Source organism: Microchirus variegatus, assembly GCF_963457635.1.
Source record: "Microchirus variegatus genome assembly, chromosome: 1".
Taxonomy (NCBI): Eukaryota; Metazoa; Chordata; class Actinopteri; order Pleuronectiformes; family Soleidae; genus Microchirus; species Microchirus variegatus.
Window position 1 is genome coordinate 12560526 of NC_139802.1, and position 20874 is coordinate 12581399.

The window sequence follows — 20874 nt, forward strand, 5'->3', positions numbered from 1 at the left end:
GTGGATACATGTTATATATGACTGCAATGTGCCTGCTAGAGCCTGCAAATGATCACTTTTCCAAATGCTAACTGCTGTTAGCTCCCAGTAGCTTCTGTGGCTGATGTCATTTCCTGTCCCTTATTTATTTATTTATTTATTTATTTATTTATTTATTTATTTATTTATTTATTTATTTATCTATTTTTAAGAGATACTACTTAACCAAGCGTTCTGAACAGGGCTATTTTGGCAGGGTGATTGAACTGCTGTGGTGCTTCATCCTTATGGTATTTTGACCAAAGCATGTCACAGACATGTTCATTAGGACACCAGGGAACTAGGTTAACTTGGAGAAATAGGATATAATGAGTCCTTTAAACCCCACAAACGTCTTCTCTGTCCCTACACCACATACCCCAGTGCATCTTTTGCGTTGGTATGGATGTTACACTATTATGTCCTCTGACCGATTGGACCGTTGGCTCTATAATGGGTTTAGGGTTTCCAGTGGTATTGCGTAATGGTAATGGTTTCGTCGGAAATGAACGCAAAGTATGAATGAAGGGCTCTATTCGTCTCAATCTCTGTCTCTTTCGTAGAGTATAACTCTTACATCCTATCACACACCTGGGATGCTGTCCTCGACGCAGACAGCAGGAGGGCATAGTTATCCCCTGCTGTCTGACAAATCTGTATAAAACAGGAAGCTAGACATGTGTCACATGTAACATTGCATGATCCTTCTAAGGAAGAAGGAAGGTAATCAAAGAACTGACTCAGTGATATTCCCAAGAAGACAGGATGAACCTTTTTGTATAAAGTATAAATGGGTCTATAGTATACATTTTCTGGGCAGTTCCTCAGAAAATAGAACCAGTTTTGGTCTCCATGAGCAGCCCACAAAAAACAGTCTTGAAAGACTGTCAAACAGACACTTTCACACCTTCTCTTACCTAAACACACAAGCGCATGCACATAAACACACACACACTGAGTAAGTGAATTAACAAACACAAACATGATGCCTGCTGGTGGGTTTTGAATATATTAGCATAAATACTGACCAGACTTATTATTATTTATCACATTAGTGGCTGCGAAACCACATTGGCAAACATAAACACACACACACACACACACTGTAAAAAATGGGTCAACAACCTTGAATTGGAAAGAGTTAAATCTTATTATGTCTAATTAATAACGCAACTGTAGTACTGCACGTGTGTCTGAATGCTGTTCGTCTTTGAGGATAAATGTCGTGTGTATTTGTGTACTTTGACTTCTTTGACAGCTGATATTAACCGTTACCACCTCTATGACTTTTTAATATGCTCCCATTTCTACACGTAAGGTCACTGCTGAGACATTTTGTTTGTGTGTGTGTGTGTGTCGGCTTGTATTTGTTAACTCTTCTGTCAGAAACACTGACTTTTACAGGACCAGTAGTTCTCATGGGGACCACAACCTGATGTCCCAATGAGGCAGAACCTCTTAACTGAGAAACTGGGACTAAGTTTGGGACTCAGATTTGAATTGTGGTTAAGTTTAAGTTAGGGTTTGGCATTAACTTTTTACGGTTAAGATTAAGGATAATGCTTTATTTGGTCTGTTCCAAATGAATCAAAGTCTCTGCAGTGTCCTAAGAAGAATATCTGCACAAACGTGTGTGTGTGTGTGTGTGTTTGTGTGTGTGTATGCCTTGGGTGCCTTGCCGTTCTTGAGGTCTCTGAAGCATACAGAAATGGAATCCAGGCCCTGTAGCTCCCTTTGACACTCTCACCCCATCTCTCCCTCCCCTCACACTCTCTGTGTCTCTGCCTCACCGTCCACTAATGTAAGCATCCTATCAGCCATTCATCCCCCCTACGGCTTCATCTCATGCACTTTTAATGACGTACAGTACAACTTCATTATCTTCATAGGATGACATGGGGTCAGCTCTAGAGACGGTATGGATAGTTTCTGCTTGATAGATTGCCGTTTCGTACAATTCACAACAATATTCGGGTTCCAAACATTCACATTAGCGCCAAAATGATCGGATTGGTCAGTACGTAGATCGTCAGGTGACTGTTAATCAGTAAGTTACTAATATAAATAGTCTCTCAAATTTTGCGCAATCTCTTCATAGTTTCATTCATATCACAGTAACACACAACGTATGAACAGCCAAATCTGAGTCATTGCGACTTTATAAGTACATTTGTTATTTGGTAGTTTTTACGCATCATGTCTTGTTTGTTAGTCATTATCTACCCTGCTTATTTTTTTTTCAGTAGTCTGTGGAATGTTTTGTGAAATGCATTCAAATCTAAATTTCCTTGAGGCAAAAAAAACAAAAACTCCCTCCAATGAATGGCCCTCTTTGTCCTGTTTGTGGTTGTAGTGGCTGGAACATCACCCAGGTTGTACTGGGTGAGAGGTGTGAACTGGCTTTTTTCCCCCCTTAGGTGAATATTTGTGTTCTTCTAACAATTCACCATTGTGTGCTGGTTTGCCTGAGGCAAGAAGAATATTAGTACTTTGAAACCTGCCATTTTCAGTGGAACAGTTTATCACTAACATCAATAAACAATTGATTGCCATCCCCCTCCTCCATCTTTCCCATCATTCATTAGTTGTCTGCCACTCCTCCGAGGTCACAGGAAGTTCTCGACAACCTGCAACAGTATGGACTCAGGAAAAAAAGGCCTGTGTTGTTTTGTTTTTTTTCCTCCCTGCAGACTCTCTTCTGTATGTATTCTGTATGTAGTGGTGCATTTGTGTTTGTATCTTCACAAGATGCTTCCTCTTTGACAACACACACACACGCATGAAAAGATGAAAGAGAAACTGTAACGTACCATGATTGTATCTTACAGTATCCTCTCTCCCAATTACTCTCTATACATTTATATACACAGCCCTCAAACACGTAGAGATATACATACTTTATAGCGCACGCGCGCACACACACTACATGAAGACCTTCTGCCAATTACTTTTGATATCTCCATACATTATGTCTGACCCATATAGAGTATGCTTTTTTTCCTTGTGTATTCCATACAGTTCATGAGCACGCAGTCATACGTGCTTTCATGTATGGAGACACTGCTGGTGTACACTGAGCAATCCTTGCCCGTAGTTCACAAACTATGTGGAAGTAGGTTAAAGCTGACATGTTGTTGTTTAAAGGATTGTGTTGGCGGCTTCATTAATGCCGCACATATGCATACGCATCCGCACGTGCGCATACATGTATGTGCGACATGCACACGTCAAACGTGCATGCACACACATGCATGTATTTGGTGTAAACATGTCTGAGAGAGAATATTTGCATATGCAAGTGAGTGTGTGTGTGGTTAATCCGCGATGATGACGCTACCTGCCAAGACACCCACACACTGCATCAACAGTTGTGGCTCTAAATTAAGCTGCTTAATTACTGCAATTAAATTCTGTGTGTGTGTGTGCGCGTGTTGTGTTTGTGTGCGAGTTATAGTTTGCGAGTGTTTGTGATGGCGTTTGAAAGAGGTCCTGTATCTGTCTCTGTGTGTGTGTGTATTAATCTGTCATTGCTCACACGTGTGGAAATGGTAATTTCCCGCATGCCTGCGAATCAAAGATTACCGTAGTTTACGAATTTGAGTGAGAGCTTTTGATTCTAAACCTTGAGAAAAATAGTAAGAATCTTTGTCGTGTTTATTTCAATTTGACAAGTGAGCTTTTCTCTTTGATGTCGGCTAATGCCAATCAGAGGACAGTCAGGAGTGGGTAAAGTCTTCACAGAATGAGAATGTGTGCAAACTTTGTGACAAGTAAACTCCATCATTGGAGATAAATCTTTAATAGATCGAAATGGAGTGTTTTTTTTTAGTCACAACTGGGAACATTCAAACACTGATGGGACATCAATGCAAAGTCAGAAAATAAGAATTATCTCATTAAACTGATTCAGTTAGTTGTGATGTACTGTAATATTTACGGTCCGATCGAAGGAACGTTGAACCGCAATGAAACGGAAGATTCCTTCTACTTGACCTAACTTTTTTTCTACATTCAGGCCAACCACGTTACGCACAGTCGTTAACTTTTGCCTCTTTTTCCTCCAATTGCTGTTGTTGACATCTGCCCCAGAATTTTTAAGTGTGTAGTAGTGGGCGAGGAGATTTACTCTGAAGGCTGGCAGCCAGAGGGGATTTGCTGGCCGTGGAGGACGGGGTAGGGACTAATGTGAATGAAGGTCAGACAGGCCTTCCAGGCAGTGATACTGCAGAAAAAGTCTGTTTGTGTGTGTGTGTGTGTGTGTGTGTGTTTATGTGCATTTTATCTCCATGTGATGCTAATGTGTTAAGGAACAATCCTTTCTTGAGAACACTTTCAAATTACCATGCAATTCATAATGCCTGAATACTTCCACTTCCAGCCCTTAATTTGTCATCTCATATACATTCAGTGACTTATAATCACAAGAATTTGCTGGTAATTTTTTGCATTTATGTGTTGAAGCTACTCTTAAAACACACTTAAGCGGCGCGTGTCATATTGTTAGAAGACCCTCAAAGAAATGGAAAAGACAAAATGACGCTATCTAAAACAAATGTTTTAGATGTCACATGTTATGTACATATCAAAATAAGGTCATGGTGTAGTAAATATTTCAAAATATTACAGATTACTCATCTTTATAATGGTATTTTCTCTTTCTCTACATCTCTTTGACGCTCTCTCGCACTCATATGAAATCCCAGACACGCACCAACTGAATGAATGCACATGCATAAAATCATATTGATCCATGAACTGTCAATGTAAACACACATCTTTCTGCGTGTGTTGTGGTGGTGGTGGTTATATTTATATTCCGATTAATTATAGTCTCCGTTGAAACCAACAAGTCCAGTAAGAAGAGTATGGTTATGGTATGGCACTCGTAGTTTGTGACCTTTTCGTCTATTTGGTCCTCCTGGTGTTTACTTTAAATCTGCAAGTGTATAATGTGCTAGCAGGCAATATGTTTTTTTCTACTATGGATGGCTAGATAAAACATTTACATGTCCGATACTGATTTTACAACCTCAAGGATCTACCGATACTGATATCAGTCCAATGGAGTGATTTTGACCAGTAACGGACCAATACTAAGTACCATATATGCTCATCCCTACTATATACTAATCATACTAATGTATGTAAGCACTCCTGTGTGCTAGACTTCCACTTTAATCAGGAGAAGTGAAACCTGGTGTTTTAAATAACATATCTGCTTGCAGAACATGAGGTTCATAATGTTTGCTGGATTTAATATCGTCAGATGAATCAAATAACATTAACATATCGACAAAATCATCAAGAGTGACATCAAAAGTATTAAATTGTTTTTATTAAGTAAATAATTCAAAGTGAACATTCCCCTAAAGGAATCTAACCTGATTCAGCCGCACATACAGTGAATCGTGCCATTCCAGATTGTTTGCATGGGCTGTAATGCTTAATAGATTACAGATTATATGCACATACAGATGATCCTATTATCCTGCATTAAGTCCTTATTTTCCATGACACAAAGCAACACACAGCTAAGCATGTTGTATACATTAAGTTGCCATGATGCATGTGTGTGAATGTGTGCCCTTACTTCAAGATGTGCGTCTCACTGTCATATTAAATCCAAATCCTTTTACTCCGAAGTAATTTAACATTTCAGAGCATTTTATTTAAGATTTGAGATAAACTCACTTCTTCTCTCTCAGTCTCTTCTTCCATGCATGCATGTACTGTAACATGCTTAGCCATGTGCTGACTCGTGTTATGGAAAATATGTTTTTAATGCCGTTTAATAGGATCATCTTTTTGTGCATCTAATCTATAATCTCTTAAACATTGTAGCCCGTGGCAGCCAATCAAAATGTATATCATGCCAAAGAGATTAAGATAAGTATGAATAGTGAACTCTGCTCATGTGTAGGGTGGGGATGGAACAGTATCTCACTTGTTTCTATTCATAAATGTGAATCTGCATGTACTGTAGAACAGATTCAAACATCACAGTCAGTTCATTTTAATAATCTCCTGCTACTTGGTGGTCATGCCGCTTTAGCATTGGGTCACCTTCCAGTTTCGTGCATTCTGGTAGTCGATGTGGTTTGAGCGTAAAAATGTCAGCGCCTCAGTGGGTTTGATTTTATGCTGCTTTAACTGGTTGAACAGACATTTGTCAGAATTAGTTTTTTCTGCCTAATTCAAAAGCCTTCATCAGAATCCAGTGGCGTCATTGGAGCAAATTTAACATCATTGTCAAAGTATTATGTTTGATAATAAACAGGGTAAAACATAGTTCAGGGAGATTGACCCCATTCAGACCTTGTTTTAAAGGGGACATATACCCTATTTCTCCAAGTTAACCTAGTTCCCTGGTGTCCTAATGAACATGTCTGTGACATGCTTTGGTCAAAATACCTCAAGGATGAAGCACCACAGCAGTTCAATCACCCTGCCAAAACAGCCCTGTGCTCTGTGCTGCACTGTGGAGCCAAGAATAGAACTTTTCATGGACTTCGCGGACTCCGCGTGACAACAATTACAGGAATTTAGCACATTGTGACGTCCCAGTGAGTGTGGAAGTCAACATTGCGTGTTTCATCTCCTCTACTTAGACTGAGGAGGACCACAAAAACATGAGTAACTCATCTTTTTTTACATTTTGCTCACTGATAAAGCCTCCAGAGTCCAAAATATAAGGATTTATATTTTTTTTATATCCTCTGCAGCTTCTCTTTGTGTTTGAACCCACCACCTCGATATCAACACCGATCGTCACATTATTCATTTATACAATGCCTAAAATCGTTTCACATCGGTCATGCTTTGATTCACTCAGCTCTCATCGCTTTCTCTCTCCCAGAAACACACACACACACACACACATTGACGGCAGACACATCTGTATAGACTCATTACAAACATAATTTTGTTCTTGTGAAGTCAGTTTGTATTTGAAAACTGGGCAGGGAAAGCTGAATCCAGTCTCATGTGGTCACACCAGATCTATCTCAAAAACATTTGATCAGATATTTCAGGATATTTTCCTACCAGTTTCAAACGGGTCCTTTTGCAGGAGGATGTAGGTTTCCATGTTCTTTTTCCATTTTATAACCATGTAGTGTCGGCTAGTCTTGTTGCAAGTTGTTTACAACTGAAGGAACCAGAGCCAACATTTACCAAGTAATAGAAAAAAAAAGCAGGCCATAAATATGTGTGGTCAGGTTGTTCTGCTTGTGTGTCTCATTTATGATTCCACTCCCTTTTGCAGTTTTAGCTCTGGTATTTGCTAAAGCTCCCAATCACCTGAATCAATCGGTTCTGCCACACTTCTTCAAAGCAAAAGCTTCAGAGCCCTCGTTTCTTTTCTCCTCCCACTCTCGCCATGCTTTTATCCAGGGACGGAGCAAAGACGGGGCCACGTGTAAACTGTGTCGTGATATTCATTCCTTGTCAGAACTAATGGCTCCTGAATTCCAAAGTACACAAATTAGAATGTCTGTTTAAAATAACTACTTACATGCAAATCGACCAATGTTGTATTACTACCACACACAATTTTGTTGTGTATTGTTTCGCTTGGTTAAAACCAAAATGTTGAGGTAACTATTTGTAGGACAGAATGTGAAAATAGTGTTAGCCCAGTTTTTAAAAAACAATTTTAAACACTTAAATGTAACCTAAGGGATCTGCAGTCTCAGGGTTATTACTATTGCCATTCTTGACCTAATTAGAGTAGACTTACTTGATCATTATGAGACTTAACTGGTCACATGACATTCTGAGAGACAATTACACAGGTTTGGGTTCTTTTTCCCCCCCAATAGTAGTATCAGATTCATATTAACCTGTCCAAACGGACTGGTTAATACTGTATTCTCACTCTCTACTTTAATGTCTTTTCTTTGTGAATCTGTGAACATTGAGATGAAAATTGGAACGCACAGAGGGAAACACAGGCATATCAAAATGTATAAAAGCAGACATTTACCTGATTTCAAGCATAGAAACAAGCAGCGTATCCATCACACTTACAACTCTCGTCAGTTTAAGTATAAGCACTTTTTGGAAACAAGTATTTGGCAGAGACTTGAGGTGATGATTGTTTGACATGTGTATGGCATTTGCCAGACATGCTGTTAGTCTTGGACAAAGACAAAGGTCCTGGCGTCCACACAGCTGTTTCCTTTTGTGCTCTCACTCTATATACCATGTATAATCCCACCCCCTAGGGAGCAATACCAAACAAGGCTGGACACTAGTATCTTTAGCTTGTTTTGTTGACTCTTCCCTGTGTTTTTTTTTTGCACTGCTGGCATAGTTAAGTGAAATTTAATAGCCTGTTGGAAAAGTGCCTGGCCCCCACCTATCTTTGTAAGTGTTCTGACATCAAACTTCATCACACACTGCCATGGAAAAGAAAAGGTTAGGTTGTGGGTTACTTATTTGATGCACACGGGTCAAAACACAAAGGAAAGTTGCCTCCCTTTTGCTTCAAGAGACAACTTTTTGAACAATAGACACAACTTTAGACACAACATTATACATGTACAAAATATGTTTTACTGTTGAAAGCCTTCACTCTCAAAATGAATGCAAATGTAAAGATATGCACCACTGTGACCTCTCTCCACGCACACGTACCAAAATCAGAGGAAGCAGCTGTGCTTTGTATCAGAACAGATAGAAAAGGGAGAACACGCTCATGTTTCCTGAAACTGCCACCATCTCTGTGTCTTTAGCCAACAATAACAACCATTAGCACATCAAATACAAAAGAGTGTGTGGCACAAGCCGAAGAGGAAACTTGGGCTCATGTCATGCTTTCCACAAGGTGCTTTGCATTCCGACATTTCTGCATGTGCGTACATGGTAGCAGTTCCATTTATACTAAACAAGGGTCAGGGTCAGTCTAGAGGTCTGCGTATGCAAATTCAATCACATGTTCATTTTCCAGTAGCCCTCATTTGTATGTCCTTGCATTCTTTAGGCCCCGACTTGTACGCGTTTAGGTACCAGCAGACCTCATCACGTAACCTTAAGGTAGTTTCCATGGTTACTGTCTTCTTAGGTCGTTGTCACACCTAATAGTCTGCTAGACACGGTACGATTGGGGACTCGGTTCAGTCAAGGGTTGCAACATTCAGCCGCACCGAGTTTGCTTTCACACTTTGGCACTTTAGTGAAGCAAACTGAACCTTTTGAATAACGTATTCTCCTCCTCGTTTGAGGCGGCGCTGCATCAAGAGTTACTGGCGGAAAAGATAAGTCAACAATGGACTCAGCTGTTGGTTCATGCAGAGCAAATTCTGTTTCTGCCACATAAGAGCAAAACATGGAGCTGCACCAAATCCTATTGGTCTTCATCAAATCCAGTCAGCCATTTCTCCTGACTATTGTTCTACACGTGCGTATGTTTTGGTTGTCTTAACCCATAATGCCATGCGTTGTAGTCCGCTTCCTGCATTGGATTCACTAGCGATCCAAGACCTATGTTTTTATTTGGACCAGAGTTGACTTCTTTGGTGCGGATCAGATTTCGGTTGCACATTCACACCTCCTCAAACAAACCAGACTTTCTGAACAAACGAACTAGGGTTCGATTAAGAAGGGCTGGTGTGAATGCACCTTTAGTTGTCTCGTTGACCAAAACAAGAGTACACCACCGTTTGGGTTGAAAAAGGTTGTGCTCACGTTCGTCTGCCTTGGATCCATGTGGACCATTACGAAATTGGGCAGATGGCAAAAGTTACATAACTCAGACCCCAATGACCTGGGCCTAAATGTTTAAGATTAGAGGTCTACTGTGGCCTTGACACTGAACACTTTCTCCAAAGCATCACCCTGGTCACAAGAAGATTAACCCACTAATTACAAGCGGTATTTCATAGCATATTATCGAAAATATTGCACTCTCAGTAGTAATCTATGAGTGAAGTCACATTAATGTTGTTTTGGAAGCTTCAAGGCCAATGGAACATAGCTTTTGGCTTTTGTATGAGGAGAGAATTTGGCCAGAAATCTTGTGGGACCGAGATGTGACGTCGAAAAGTGTGCAGCTGGTTTGATGGGTTTAGGAATGAATCCATTCCTGGGAAGCAGATGACGCAGGCGATAGTTGGACTTTGGCAGAGAGACCTGTATTCACTCCAGAGCTTAATATGAAATGACAGGGAGCTGTTAAACAATAAGGTTTATGAATGTTGATAATGACATTTCTTGTTGCAAGTGTAAAATTTAGATGGATTGGTTTAAGTCAGCAAAATTGCTGATGATATACAGTTTTTTTGTGAGGCAGTCCAAACAGCTGGCTACTATTCCTACCCAGCTGGATATTGTTTTCACAAGTGGAAAACCCTGATTCAAGATAGTCCGTAGAAGAATATTTTATGGTATTTTTGAGTAGCAGACCAAGATTAAATTAATTGCATGCTGAAGCAAATGTAAATCATGGCCCGAATGCATTCTTATACACTCATGCAGCAGATCTGATCACATGTAATTGATGGATGTTCTTGACGTGGCTGGCTCCAGAAATAATTTGCACATCTTAACGTCAATGATGATGAGCTTTGGAGATGGTTTCACTCCGGACAATTATACTGTCATCATCTTTAATCTATGTGGCCCATGCATGCCTTTGAACATGTACGCACACACACACACACACACACACACACACACACACAACTATCATTATCATTAGCTGTGCAAAGACGGACAGAAAGATGCATGTGCTCATTCAAAGTGTAACGATAGTGTTTCGCTAATTGGACTTTGAGTGTGTGTGTGTGTGAGAGAGAGTTTATGTGAGAGTTTGTGTTTGTGTGCGTGTGTGTGTGTTGAGCTTGTGCTCCTATGAGTGTAAATATATTTTTGTGTGCCTTTGTGATATGATAATTTTGAAACCAGAGCTTAGGCAGACACTCAACCATTTCCAGACCTAAATGACAGTGAGATCATTAAGCCCTAGCTTTGGTGAGCGTTGGTCTAATTTAGCATGAAGGCAGTATATCGTCCCCTCTCGCTGTATATGACCTTCACATTCCTCGAAGGTATGTTTATAAGGCACACATTTCTCAGCGGTTGACACGAGATGATCTCCATTAACAGTGTTTAGGCAAGGACGACAGAAAAATGAGAAAAGGGATCACCGATGTGAGAGAGGCTGCTGTGATGATGATCTAAAATTACTGACCACATTTTCATCAACATTCATATTGTATTCATGCTGGTTTTTTGTGGTGTTGAAGAAATCAATAAACCTATATCACTATTGTGTGATTTATTGTGTTAAAACAATATAAATATGAATTTTCTTGCTTCATGCTTAAAGGTCATATATTATGCAAAATCAACTTTTTAATCATTTCAATCCTTATATTTGGGACTGGAGGCCCTACCAGATGTCTCACTCATGTTTTTGTGGTCCTCCTCAGCCTAAGTACAGGAGATAAAGCATGCAATGTTGACTTCCGCGCCCATTGGGACGTCACAATGTGCTAAATTCCTGGAATTGTTGTCTCGCAGAGCTCCGCTTTGTCTTTAAAAAAACGCAAGAGTGCTGGCGAGGGCAACGGTAACCGAAACTGGAAGTCCGTGAAAAGTTCTATTCTTGGCTCCACAGTGCAGCACAGAGTTCTACACAAACTTCCAGCCTCAGATGATTTATCTGTCCAGTGGATACATATTATATATGATGGCAATTTGCCTGCTAGAGCCTGTAAATGATCACTTTTCCAAATGCTAACTGCTGTTAGCTCCCAGAAGCCTCTGTGGCTGATGTCATTTCCTGTCCCTTAAGTTTTGTTTGACTTTTTTTATTTATTTTTTTTCATGTGGACCTATATACTACTAAACTGAGAGTTCTGAACAGGGCTGTTTTGGCAGGGTGATTGAACTGCCGTGGTGCTTCATCCTTATGATATTTTGACCAAAGCATGTCACAGACATGTTCATTAGGACACCAGGGAACTAGGTTAACTTGGAGAAATAGGACATAATATGACTCTTTTAAAGTTCATAAACAGTGACATGTATGTCATCAATAAAACAGTACAATTGGAGAGAGAACCTTGTTCATTTTAAATCATCACGGGAAGAAAGTATGAGATACCTCACTCGGTTATAAGGAACCGGGGTTACGTGAGTAACCTAACGATTTCCCCAAGTGTAACGACGGTAGCTGCCTAAAGTCATAGCAAAGAAGATCCTTTTGCACATTGATAATAAACATTTATGTACGTTCAAATCTATAAATATACAGTGTGTTGCCATGCCTTTTAATGGGTCATTACACTGCTATGGGGGCCACCTCACTTTGAAAAACGCAGAACAAGCGTTATGTTAAACCTCAGGTTTGTAATCTGGCACTGTGTAAACATAATGGACATTTCACAGGAGTGAAAAGAGACATGGTTGCAATGATTGAAAACAATTATAACAAAAGCTGAAGCCTGATCTTCATTCGCAGGTGTATTATGTTGAAGTGAAAATGTAAAATGTTTTATCAGCATGTGGAACTCGGCTGCCTCTCCAGAGATTGGAGGAAGGCTCCGTCTCTCATCAGGTGGTGTTGATTTATACTGTACATAAACCACGCTTGCAGTTGCTTCACCAAACCTTCAGTCACGTTTCTTCCCAAGAAAATTACATCTGCTTATTATGGGTGTACTGTATATGTAACATTGCCGGTGGAGAACATTACACTGTGAGAATATGGCATTACTGTATTGGGAATCATAAACTCATAACAGCTTCATTTTTATGTCACTTCAAATGCTTGAGCAAATTAACAAAGCTGCATCGTATTCATACAAATGTGCTATAAAACATCACTGTGATTGTTAAAACACTAACAGTCTAAATGAATTTTCAAACTTTTTTTTTTCCCCAGAGGGAGTGTGTGAGATCTGGTTGACCAGTGAAGACACGGGAGCTTATGGTAGAGACATTGGGACAGATCTGCCCACTTTGCTGTGGAAATTGGTGGAGGTGATTCCTGAGGGTGCTATGCTGAGGCTGGGTATGACCAACCCGCCATACATCCTTGAACACCTCGAGGTAATGTAACCAACACACGCAAACATACACAGTTGTTTTTCCTTTCCCCATCTTTGTTTTTGACAGTCGTCTTCCGCTATCTCTTTCTGTGAACAAATAAAATCCATTTGTTAGATTCAATAAATTCTGTTTTGCTTACCAAGCAGTTGAGATGCAGCGCTCATACTCCATTCATTAGGTCAGTCCATTCTCTCCTCTTCATAATGAGTCAATTAGGGAGCATTGTGTCCTCTTTAGCGACCTCATTTTATCAGTCATTAATGTCTTCCCTAATGGAACAATGGACATTGTTATCATTTCTCTGTTTCTCAGTCCGTCTTTGTAGTGTTGATGCATGCCTTTCCATGTTTGTCAGACACACATGTTCATTATTCTTTATCATTGTTATATCTCTCTCATTGCCATCCTTTCTCCATCTATCTTTTTTTTTTTTTTTTAATAATTTTTAAGCTCTTTGTTTTGTGATGTTGGCTTAATAAAATACTATTTTAAAACCTTCGACCACCAACTATAGACAAAAGGCAGATTTAGTCCCAGCTTTCATACAATAAATCAACAGAGGGGACATTTTACTTGTCCAAATTATGTGGATAAATAAAGAAATCATTAACATCTTTTAGTTTTGAATCCAGTCTGGTCAATGAAAATGTCATTGTTGGCAATATTAATAATCATAAAGACCCAGACAGCTCAATGCAGCTGTGAAAAAGAAAGGTTTTACACAATTACACAATCTGTGGTGCTGTGAATGCTCTTACTGTAAGTGGCGTTGCTTTTATGGGCTCTTGGAGTATGAGAAACTGGAAATTATCAAGAATAAAAACATTTGTGTGCGTCTGTGTTTGCACATTTGTAAAGTGGTGTCATATGTTTCATAGCCCTGGACGCCAGTACAATACAAGATTGAAACCATTATTTTCTTATCAGTTTAATTCTGTGAAAAAAAACACTTCACAACAATTGGCCAGATCAAAAACACTCTCCAGGAGGTTAGGTGTACTGTATGTGTTTCAAAGTCAACAATCAAAAGAAGACTTCACCAGAGTGAATACAGAGGGTTCACCACAAGATGTAAACCATTGGTGAGAGAAAGACAAGATTAGAATTTGCCAAACAACACCTAAAAAAGCCATTACAATTCTGGAAGAACATCCTATGGACAGATGAGACCAAGATCAACATGTACCACAGTGATGGGAAGAGACTAGTGTGGAGAAGGAAAGGAACTGCTCATGATCCAAAACATACCACCTCATCAGCATGGTGGTGCTAATGTCATGGCGTGGGCATGTATGGCTGCCAATGGAACTGGTTACCTTGTATCTATTGATGATGTAACTGCTGACAAAAGCAGCAGGATGAGTTCTGAAGTGTTTCGAGCAATATTATCTACTCATATTCAGCCAAATGCTTCAGAACTCATTGGACGGCGCTTCACAGTGCAGATGGACAATGACCCAAAGCAAACTGCAAGAGCAACCAAAGAGTTTTTAAGGCAAATAAATGGAATGTTATGCAATGGCCAAGTCAATCACCTGAATCTGATTGAGCATGCATTTCACTGGTTGAAGACCATACTGAGAGGAAAATGCCCCAAGAACAAGCAGGAACTGAAGACGGTTGCAGTAGCGGCCTGGCAGAGCATCACCAGGGATGAAACCCAGCGTCTGGTGATGTCTATGCCTTCCAGACTTCAGGCTGTAATTGACTTTAAACAATGAAAGTTTGTCCTATTACTTTTGGTCCCCTAAAAAGTGGGAGGCACATATAGAAAGTGTTGTAATTGCTTCACCGTTCACCTGATTTGGATGTAAATACCCTCAAATTAAAGCTGACAATGTGCAGTGACAATAGACCACTACAGTGGATTTGAAATGAATTCCATGGTGTATAGAGCCAAAAAGAAGAGAATTGTGACCTGACTGTATATGCCATTCCTTTTTGAAATATTGTCGTTTTGCTCACATAGCTGCACTGCAGTGGTGTCATCCCTGTGGAAATTTAAGTGCAGAGGAATGAAAAAGAGGCCATGGGGGGCTGAAATAAGATAATATAACCTAGAAAAATAAGATGAAAAACACGAAACATAACTTTTTTTGTGTAAAGAGAAAAAGAAAAAAAATGTCAAGCTCACAAAGATATATGTTTGAATTACACAATCAAGAAGGAAGGTAAAAAAAAAAAAAGAAGAAGAAGAAATTAGGGTAGAAGTAGCGGAGAAATGGGGATGAAGGCCTGAGGATAGAGATGAGGGGGAAAAAGAAGTAAGAAAAGTGCTTTGGGAAGCAGCAATGGAGGTTGTAATTAACCAGGGGTTAATGGAGGTGGCTAATTGTCCCCCTTATGTATAGGTAGGCTTTCTGCTTGGCTACATTACAATTAAAAACCACCCTCCTAATGATAGGGAATAACAATTAACTGATAATTAGAAATATACTAGGATGACACACTAGCTTGGTCTGTGCGTGCGTGCGTGTGTGTGTTTCTCATTTTAAGAACCATTTCATATGCTACTGGGCCTCTTATTGTTAAGGTCCATACTGTGAATTGAATTATATCTTTTTTGCTTTAATTCCTTAGTCAATTAACCTACATAAGGACAGATAAGAGTGTTCCTCTTTAACTTATCACTGTCTTTCATTGCTACTGTGCTCCATTTACCCTTTCCCCTCTTCCCTATGAGCCTCTCTTCACAAAATCCTTCTTCTTCTCTAGTTGTAATAAGGTGCAACAGCTACTGTACAAACTGGGCAGAAAACTTTACTGTTCTCTCTCTGATCATGTTTTTAACTTTTCTTTCTCTTAATTAATATCCATTTTTTTTGCGTTCATTACAGTTATAATTACTTTAATTACTATAACTCACCTTATACCTTTATTTTTCTCCTAATTACGACTCTTTCCTGTCGCTCTGCTCTAATTCTTCTCACAATGGTGACAATCACAGCGATGCAAATGATAGGATGACCGTAGATTTAGCCATCCTCAACATCAGTAAAGGCCAAATTATATTCCACTGTCTATTCTTGCGAAGGACACCGGCACTTGTATAACGGCATCATACTGAGTGGCTCTAATTGAGGCTGAAAAGGCCAAGTAACCTCTCCACTTCCCACTAAAAGATGATCCTCTTTCACACATAGTCACTCAAATCACTGTCTGAGTCTCTGTCACACAAGAACACAATTTCTCCTTATGTGCAGCCTGTTTTTTTCCCAGAAAGAGGTAGACAGCTTCACGGCACCATTTACTGAATGGAGCAGTTAAAGACCCAATCACCTCTCGTCGACCACTTTTCTCTGACATTTTTGTTGATTGCATCGTGCCTTCAGTGTTTCCTTTCTGAGTGGCTGCATGTAAAAAGTATCTCTAACAATGCTTATTCCTTGTTCCTCACTTGGCTGACATTTTATTCTTCACACTTAATATTGTATTTTAGGGCTTGGCCGTGTGGCTTAAAATTCATTTTGCGCTTACGGTATATTGTAGGGCAATATGACGTCTCATTTTTTCAGATCGACTTCTATGTCGTACACAGCTGTACAACGATGAGCAACTTTCATTAAAGTTCTCTGTAACAGTAAATGTCAATATGTATTGTAAATTGCACTTTAAAGGGGTCATATTATACCATATTTCTCCAAGTTAAACTAGTTCCCTGGTGTCCTAATGAACATGTTTGTGATGCTTTGGTCAATATACCATAAGGATGAAGCACCACAGCAGTTCAATCACCCTGCCAAAACAGCCCTGTTCAGAACTCGCTGTTTCGTAGTATCTCTTTAGGTCCACCTTAAAAAAAATAAAGCTTAAGGGACAGGAAATGACATCAGCCACAGAGGCTACTGGGAGCTAACAGCAGTTAGCATTTGGAAAAGTGACCATTTGCAGGCTCTAGCAGGCACATTGCCGTCATATATAACATGTATCCACTGGACAGATAAATCCTCTGAGGCTGGAACTTTGTGTATGACTCTGTGCTGCACTGTGGAGCTAAGAATAGATATGTCCACTTTAAAAAAAGAAAAAAAAGAAGAAGAATCAACATGCCTTCTCGAAGACATTTAAACAAATCCGAACATAGGCTAATACCTTGTATTTTCACGTAATTGTAAGTGCATAACAGAAAGTAATTAGGATCTTCCCTCATCACTTCTTCCATAATCTACTCGTCCGAAACTCTCCACCAAAGCTCAACCTCCCCATCGTACCAACTCATAGGGTTGATCCCTGGCTACACACCCCCACCGGACTCGCCCGCTGCCACACTCAGAACCTCTAACCTGTGCAATATGCTGCATTGGTTCACTGGTTAGATAATCAACACTGAAAATGTTATTTTGTGAATTTAAAATGACACAAACATACAATAAACAGAATTACTGGCAGCTTTTATTCTATTATAGCTTACCAACTCTATTGAAAATATGAAACTAATAAAACTAATATACTACTATAAAAATGTAGTATCACTCCAAAGATGCAACCAAATTGGCACTGTGTATGATGTAGTGTGATGACTACATCTTTGCAAACGACGAGTAATTTCAATTTGACATTTTTTGATTGTTGATTATTTCATGTTAGATGTTGCTGTAACATACGTAGTGATGAAGTGTTTTGCATCCCCTGTGACTGAATGCATCCTGCATCCAAAAAACAATTTATAAGCGAATGTCGACTATAAAAAAAACCTGTAATTTTATTCCTCATTATTCTTAATTCTCCTTTTTGTTCTTTTTTGTTTTGTTTTTTTTGTTATGCATTTACATTCCAGTGACAAAGAGGCATATGTCTGTCTCCAGTTCCCCCGGAACCCAGCTGGGCCTTGGAAAGAATGACAAACTACTGCATACTCATAATGAAGTGAAAGCTCCATCTTCTGAATCCACTGATATTTCTCATATCAGAACATGCACACACACACACACACACACACACACGCACGCACGCACGCACACGCACACACACACACACACACCTTCACACTTGGATGATGTGCACACACATCTGTACTCGCACACACTCTTGGACACACCCTCTCTCAGACCTTTTGTCATTTTAATGAAGCCTTTGGGAGCTTCTTCACATTAGACGCCTAATGTAGCATTGTGTGAGCGACCCAACACCAAGTGGATTCTTCCAGTGAAGCAATTCTGTCATGACTTCAAATTATGACTTATGACCCAATGCAGTGAATAATATATTCTGAATTATTGTGGTGCATTTAGATTTTTGAAAGGGTAAGATTTAAATGCTGGCTTGGTCTGTGTGTGTGTGTATTTTTTTTTATCTTTTTTAAAAACCATTTCATATCCTACTGGGCGCATATCATTGTGAACAGCCATACTTTGAATTTAATTATATATTTTTACTTAAATTCCTCTATCAATATACTACTTAAGGACAGATGTCTGTGTTCCTCTTTAACACCTAAGCCTCAACATTTCTTTTTGCTTATTTTAACCATAAAAGGGCAAGAAAATGTCCTTTTAGTAAGTTCTTTTGCCCATTTTTCCATAATAACGTTCAATATCTGGCAGTTATTTACAATTTACTGCATGCTTTGCATGATAAAGTTGAAATTTTAATAGTACAAAACATATTTAAAATTGTTGTCTCAATTTCCACAAACAGGCCAAAAAATTTTAGACTGTACATATGCTTTTCCAACTCTCTCCTCTCTGGTGACAAAGACGCTGATTCTTCAGCTCTCCATAAACGGCACAAGTGAAATTACCGTAATAACCAACTTCTCAGCTTTCAGAAACCGTTGGAATTTTTCTGATAGCACAAAACGTCTCGTAATTACGGTAATGAAAATTACGCTTGCGATACACTCTGACTTAACTTATCATTGTCTTTCAGCGTTACCCTTTCTGGTGTGCAGAGGCTCATGTGTCTTTTTCCCATGAGCCTCTTCACACCATTCTTCTCCTCACCAATGTCTAGAAGTTTTAAATGCTTTAGGTTCCCATCTGAAATAAGCAATACATATAGCGGTCTTAGGTTGGGTCTGTTATTAAATATTTCCTTAGATATTTTTCCCAAGGGGCACAATTGCACATTAAAGTGTGTGTGTGTGTGAGAGAGAGAGAAAGAGAACTAAAAATCCATTTTGATTGAGGTATTTTTTTTCATGCAAAATAGAGAACGTGATAAAGTAAAACAATGTTCTCAACAGTCATATAATACACATAGCACAAATACAGTGTGGCGTTCAAATGGTGGTTCATGCACTAAATTTCCCTTTTTTACTGTACACTACATATCTGTACTGTGTGATGTGCTGCAGGTCCAGAATGCCCCTCCAGGGAAAATCTGGTGCAGCCTGAAGTGTTTGAAATGCTTAATACCACAGGGAGCTCACTTTCTCTTTCCCCCTGCCGAATACTGTTCCCACCAACTCAGTGCGCGCGCTTGTGTGTGTGTGCGTTTGTGTGCGTTTTTGCGTGTCAGTGCGCCACTTAGTATCCTGGGAGCAGCTTGTAGAATCTTTTTCTCTCCAGACTCCCCAGAGTGAACGCAGTTAATACTCTGATATGTGTGGGTTTGTGTGACTTTGTGTGCAGGCAGTTGGGGTGCCACATACACTGTGTTTGCTTCAGTAATTTCACTTGAACCAGACTGAAACCATTTCTGTCTGTGTTGGCACTTGGGGATTCCAGCTGTGTGTGTTTTTTTTTTTTTGCAGTCACTAATTTGTCCTTATTATATACCAAATACAAATAAGATATTGTATATTCTGTATACTTACATTGACATTGCAGCACTGTAGCAATTACAGTTTTTTTTTATTTCACTAATTAGAATAAGTGGCGCCCACGAATGTAAATAAAATCCAAATGTGTCACAACAGAACAGGCTCAAATCAAAGTAAATGGCTTTTTAACTCTGGAGAACACGTGCTAAAACGTAGTTTGCTTGTCATTTCTCGCTCTTTTTTTTCATAGTTTGTTTATTCCGTTCTTTGCACAGCCTTTTTCATGAGAGAGTTATTTGCACTTTTTCTTACACAAAATGAAGCAACCTGATTTAAACAAACAGACTAAAAATAACAGGCACACATGGATCGGTGCAGCCTTGCAGAGTCGGTGCCTATGACTAAAACGAATACACGCAGATAATTCATATTTTGCTCTGTAAAAAACCGGCACACAGAGTGACTGACAAACAGGCACAGTATGAAATCGTGAGCGAGATTAATCTCGTGCTCATGGTGTGAACACATTGGCGTCAAACCACCATCTACTTCCTCCCTCTCCCCCCCATGTATGTCCTTTTCAGTCCTATCTGATTTGAGGGGGTAGTTTTTAGATTTTTTTTTTGAGCTAAGCCAGTTATCTGTCTGCCTGGGTGCATGTCTTTATCTGAGCTGATCAACTTAAGATGAAAGGATTGTCTGATTGTGTGAATGAGAGAGAGAAAGAGCCGTGGGGGGGAGGAGGGAGGAGAGAACCGAGAGTGAGAAATAGTACAGCTTGAATCACCGTCAAGGCTGATTTAAAAAGTGAAAAAAAGCAGCAAAGAAAATACTTGGTTGTTAAAGCTCCCTGAATGTTGCTTTATGATGGATAGTTCACCTAGGAGCAAAGACATTAAAGCAGCACTTTAATTTTTTATTTTTTTGCCACTGGGCACTGTTGAGCAATATCTAACTCATCACGGAATCGTTTTCACTTTAGACTCACTAAACTGTCTGTCAGCGGCAGCTAAACATCAAAAAAAAAAAAAAAAAGGCCTCAACTCCGCAGGGACTGGTGAGAAGAGAGATTCATATCACAGTGCTGTTTAATCACT

At 39.5% G+C, this 20874-nt stretch overlaps 1 protein-coding gene across 1 annotated transcript in view; it reads left to right on the forward strand.

Moving 5' to 3' along the window:
• Positions 1-20874, forward strand: part of cdkal1 (CDK5 regulatory subunit associated protein 1-like 1) — a 230031-nt gene that overhangs the window by 114775 nt on the left and 94382 nt on the right. Inside the window, exon 9 of the mRNA XM_083894656.1 lies at positions 12908-13074. Coding sequence (XP_083750782.1) covers positions 12908-13074 — 167 coding nt within the window. The remainder of the gene's footprint in view (positions 1-12907; positions 13075-20874) is intronic.